The sequence below is a fragment of the Leucoraja erinacea genome, chromosome 24 (assembly GCF_028641065.1).
Source record: "Leucoraja erinacea ecotype New England chromosome 24, Leri_hhj_1, whole genome shotgun sequence".
Lineage (NCBI taxonomy): Eukaryota > Metazoa > Chordata > Chondrichthyes > Rajiformes > Rajidae > Leucoraja > Leucoraja erinaceus.
Window position 1 is genome coordinate 19069815 of NC_073400.1, and position 5642 is coordinate 19075456.

At 41.0% G+C, this 5642-nt stretch overlaps 1 protein-coding gene across 1 annotated transcript; it reads left to right on the forward strand.

Annotated features, from left to right (window-relative positions):
• The first annotated feature begins 737 nt into the window (after positions 1 to 737).
• Positions 738 to 4651, forward strand: LOC129708537 (colipase-like). Its single transcript, XM_055654337.1, has 3 exons — positions 738 to 892; positions 2288 to 2446; positions 4305 to 4651. The coding sequence occupies exons 1-3, from the start codon at positions 782 to 784 to the stop codon at positions 4431 to 4433; spliced, it is 399 nt and encodes a 132-aa protein (XP_055510312.1). The 5' UTR covers positions 738 to 781; the 3' UTR covers positions 4434 to 4651.
• The last annotated feature ends 991 nt before the right edge of the window (positions 4652 to 5642 follow it).

A 5642-nucleotide genomic window follows, 5' to 3' on the forward strand; every position in this document is an offset into this window, starting at 1 on the left:
CTATATTCATACCATTAGGTTGCAAGCTGCCCAAGTGACTGCCCCTGATCAGTTGAAGAAGGGTTTCGGCCCGAAACGTTGCCTATTTCCTTCGCTCCATAGATGCTGCTGCACCCGCTGAGTTTCTCAAGCTTTTCTGTGTAACCCAAGTGAAATATGAGGTGCTCTTCCTCCATTTTGCATTTGGCATCACTCTAACAGTGGAGGAGCAGTCCTTTCGTATATGTGTTGGCATCAATGTTCAAGGAACGAGGTTAGGATTTATTCATTGTTGACACAGTAAAAGTGTTTGTAAAATGTCTGGCGTATCACCTGGTGTTTTTCCAGCTGCTGTTGAAGGCAAATTCCCACAGAAACACACGGCAGTCACCCAATAGAAGTTGATAAAGAGGTAACAAAAAGTGGATTTACCTTGGCGTAGGAGAGCGAACTGTTAGTTTTGCAAGTGGTTGTTGAAACTGCTTATCGGCAGTGCAACGCTGTGGCAGACTCCACTTAATAGCTAAACACAGAAGGGCATTCTCACGATAGGGTGCATAATAAGCCTCCTTATCATATGTAAATAAAGCAATAGTATTGAAATATCTGAACATACATAAAACAATAAAATTAAGAACAAAATGTGCACAGTTCCCAACCATATCTCTTCTCACAAAACTGGCTCGGACACGCTTCCTATCTGTGGTAGACTAGTCATGTCCAATAACTGCAAAGTGATTAAAGTGGCCAAGTTCAATCATTAATTTGCCTGCAGCCTATTGAATAGCTATAAAAAGAAGCAATGAGATGCAACTGTTCAACAGTCTGTAAAATGAAGTTAACGTTGCTTTTTCTTGCAAGCTACATTGCGCTGGGAACAGCAGTTCCAGAGAGAGGTTTGTTCCTGAACCTGGTAAGATCCGTGGAAAGTCCACAGAGAACTACTTATGTTGGGCAATGCATTGGACATTAGCAATAAGGATGGTCATATGATAGAGATTACGCAGATAGCAAAGAGCAGCACAATGGCGCAGCAGTAGACTTGCTGCCCTACAGCGTCAGAGACCCGGGTTCGATCCTGACTACGGGTGCTGTCTGTGCAGATTTTGTACGTTCTCCCTGTGACCACGTGGGTTTTATCCGGGCGTTCCTGCTTCCAACCACATCCCAAAGACATACTGGCCTGTAGGTTAATTGGCTCCTGTTAATTGTATATAGTATGTAGAATAGAACTAGTGTATGGGTGATATGGGTCAGTGTGGACTCGGTGGGCCAAAGGGCCTGTTTCCGCGCTGTATCTCTAAACTCAACTAAACTAAACAAGTTAGAGATTTCCTATGAGTTTGTCCTTAATAACTTCAGCAAAATCTTCTTCAGGGATTCCAATATCTATAGGATTTAAGTTACAGTAGGGTGATAAGACTTTTTTTCATAGAAACATGTTTTCTACATTAAATAAACCAGGGCAACTAAAATTGAATTTGCCACAAGGGTTTGGTTGTAAGAAAATGATTGGATGTTCATTCAGTAAAAGATCCCAATTGAAAATTGATGGTTGTTTAATTAAAATTATTTTATAAAACATTCTATAGGTGTATTGATTATAACAGCGACCTGGTTTACACATGTTTTATATGATCCAGCGGCCAAGAGTGGACGCAAAAAGGGGATCATATAGGACTAGTGTGAACAGGTGATGAATGGTGATATTTAGGGATTAGGGATTATGGATTAGGGATTACTCTCCTACATTTTAAGGATAAGAGGGAAGTCTTTTAGGACCAAGATGAGAAAATCATTTTTACACAGAGAGTGGTGAATCTGTGGAATTCTCTGCCACAGAAAATAGTTGAGGCCAGTTCATTGGCTATATTTAAGAGGGAGTTAGATGTGGCCCTTGTGGCTAAAGGGATCAGGGGGTATGGAGAGAAGGCAGGGATGGGATACTGAGTTGGATGATCAGCCATGATCATATTGAATGGCGGTGCAGGCTAGAAGGGCCGGATAGCCTACTCCTGCACCTATTTTCTATGTTTCTATGTTTCTATGGTGGGCGCAGACTCGGTGGGCCAAGCGGCCTGTTTCCATGCTGTATCAAATTGAATTTGAATGATGATATCGAAAATAGTCAATATCATGAAGTGGAATGGTAGAATAGGAGGGGAATTGATAATAATATTGGAGAGAATACAGTTGGATTAAATGAGTATAAATGGGCGATTGAGTGTTGCCATCGACGGTGGGCTGAAGGACTGGTTTCCATGCTGCATGTCTCTATAATAATAAAATATGTCTTGTTTTCATTAAGGGAAATGGAGAGCTTTGCGTTGGAAGCTTTCAGTGCAAGAGCCATTGCTGTCAAAGAGACACTGGACTGAGTCTTGCAAGGTGTGCCAGTAAAGGTGCTGAAAGAAGCTCCTGCCTCGAATCATGTAGGTGGTCAACATTACTTTCACTCATTAAAATTGCAAAGAAATAACAGCAATATTCAAGAAAATATGTACAGGAAAAAATATCTTGCATTTCGTTCCATTATTGAAACCTGGTATTTATTGTTACGGCTGAATTTTGCTAAACACGATAAATTAAGACACCTTTGGGTTACAAGAGATATTTCAATAATAATAGATTTTATGACATACTGATATCGATATTTTGTGGTGTAAAATATGCTTTTACATTAATTTTGCAACATCAATTTATTCTAATTATAATAAGGAGAAAGGTATTGCATTCATTTCCTGAGAGTGAAATGTCCCAAACTGCTTCACACTCATTTAAGTGTTTCTGAAGTAATCTGGTGTTGGGAATGCAACTGCTAATTTGCATAAAATAAGGTCCTGCAAACAGCAAGCTGATAATGACCAAGTAATTTGTTTTTCTTTGGAAAAATAAATGTCATTGCAGAAGCCTGTGAGCTCTCTTGGTTTTTTTTTCTCAAATGATATTGCCCAATCTGTTATACCTCTCCCAGAACAGCAAACAGGGCCTTTCTCTGCTCTGTTCTGTGCGATCACTGCTGAGTCATTGCTGGCCATCTCTAATGAGAAGGCATTGATGTGTTGCAAACTTCAGTTGCTGCTGTTCAGAAGTGAGAGTTTCCTCTCGTCCAGTTGCCAGATCATCTCTACAAGACCAGAAGACAAATGAGCAGAATTACACCATTCGGCCCATCGAGTCAACTCTGCCATTCAGTCATGGCTGATCAATTTTACTCTCAACCCCATTCTCCTGCCTTCTCACCTTAATCTTTGATGCTCTTACATATCAAGAGCATCCACTTTAAAAATACCCAATGACTTGGCCTCCACCATCGTCTGTGGCAATGAATTCCACAGATTCTCCACCCTCTGGACATAGCCAAAGAGCATCATTGGGTGTAGAAATTAGATGGTATAGAAACTCCAGCAAGGAAACAAGCCCTGCAGCCCAAACAGTCCTTGCCGACCAAGTTGCCCCGTCTACGCTAGTCCCATACCCCTCTAAACCTTTCCTATCTATGTACTTGTCCAAATGTCTATTAAATGCTGTTACTGCACCTGTCTCACCTATCTCCTCTGGCACCTCGTTCCATATACCCACCACCCTAAGTGTGGAAAAAGTTGCCTCTGAGGTTCTTTCCCCTCTCACTCTGAACCTTGGCCCTCCAGTTCATGATTCCTCTAACCTGGGGGGGAAAAAACACCCTATCTATTCCCCTCGTGATTTGATACGCCTATATCAGTTCACCCCTCAGCCTCCTGCACTCCAAGGAATAAAGTCCTAGCCTGCCTAACCTGTCCAACTATCTTTTAAATATTGTTAGTGTATCTGCCTCAAATTCCTCCTTTGGCAGCATTCGACAGGTCCACCACCGTCTCTGTGAAAACGTTGCTCTCAGGCTCCTATTAAAACTTTTCCAGCTAATGGGGACACAGTGACGCAGCGGTAGAATTGCTGCATTTCAGCGCCAGAGACCGGGTTCGATCCTGACTCTGGGTGCTGTCTGCACAGAGTTTGTACATTATTTCTGTGACCACGGGGGTTTTCTCCTGGTGCTCTAGTTTCCTCCCACACTCCAAATATGTACAGGTTTGTAAGTTAATTGACTTTGGTAAGTTCCTCGTGTGTTGGATAGTGTTCATGTACATGGATCGCTGGTCGGCACGAACAGTAGGGTCAAAGTTTCTGCACTGTCTAAAATCTAAAGCCTAAAGTGATCGCAGCTAATCCATCTCGACATGCATTAATCTCGGATGGGCTGAAGAAAAATAGTTAACTGCCGTCTATGGCCGATTGATTGATTGATTAATTAATTAATATTGAGATTGTGTCTGTCTTTTCAGCTCTTGTATAATGTTTATTACAAATGTCCCTGCGAAGGTGGCCTAAAATGTGACGGTGATAAATCGATCATCGGATCCATAACCAACACGAACTTTGGTACTTGCAAGGACCCCAACAGTATTGCGTAAGCAGTCCAAACAGAAAATGCAATAAAGATCTTTCCTCCATCATCATACTTCACTTGTCTCAATGCCAACTTGTAATGCCTACGCCTGAATGTCACAAATACGGCTCTAATCAAAACATGAACGTAAAGTTGAAAATGATGCAGCTCTCTGATCTCCTGAGGTTTTGCCATCATATTTCATCTTTTAAAAAAAAGCCATCGTTTTACTAATTAAATCCAAGAATGCTACTGCTTTTAATAATTCATCCTATTGCAGCTCGCCTCAAATCTAGTATCTTTTCAAATGCCTAATTGCTGTTAGATCTTTGCATATGAAATGTAACGCGCTTTTGTACAAAGAAAAAGGTGCTGCAACAGGAGATTTAGTGTCCAGTATTAATCACTAAATTAGACCTTTTAAGTTGGTACAACCGAATTGGACTAAATTAGTTATATTTCAGTACATTTAAAATGCAGCTCATTTTCATCTGTACCTTTTAATCCATACCTTTCAGTTACATTAAGGTGACATTGTTAAAGGAAATTATTCCATTCTTTAGTTTAGTTTAGTGTTTAGTTTTGAGATAGACGCACGGAAGCAGGCCGCTCGGCGACCAGCGATTCCCGCATATTAACACTATCCTACACACACGAGGGACAATTTTTACATTTACCAAGGCAATTAACCTACATGCCTGTACGTCTTTGGAGGAGAAAACCCACGCAGGTCACGGGGAGAAAGTACAACCTCCGTACAGACAGCACATGTAGTCGGGATCAAACCCTGATCTCCGGTGCTGCATTCGCTGCAAGGCGGCAACTCTAACGCTGCGCCACCGTGCCGCACTTTCTTTTGACAATTATAATAAAGATTTATGCAGTTATGATGAAATCGCTTACACTGGTGGTTGCAACTTACAATGTGTATTTGTTGCTTTACCAACTAAGCAGTTTTAACTTGAAATTAATTAAATCACATTTAAGTAAGTTCAAGGATAGATACAAGGAACTGCAGTTACTGGTTTACATAAAAAGAAAGAAAGTGCTGGAGTAAATCTATGGGGCAGGCAGTTTCTTTGGAGAATGTGGATAGGTGATGTTATGGGTTGGGACTTCTTCAAATTACATTTGATTTGATCATGAATAGTTTACAGGTTGTGAACAGCTAGTAATAATGGATGTAATTGTAGAGATCAGTGGACAGCCAATGTGCATTAGTAAAGAGTGTGCA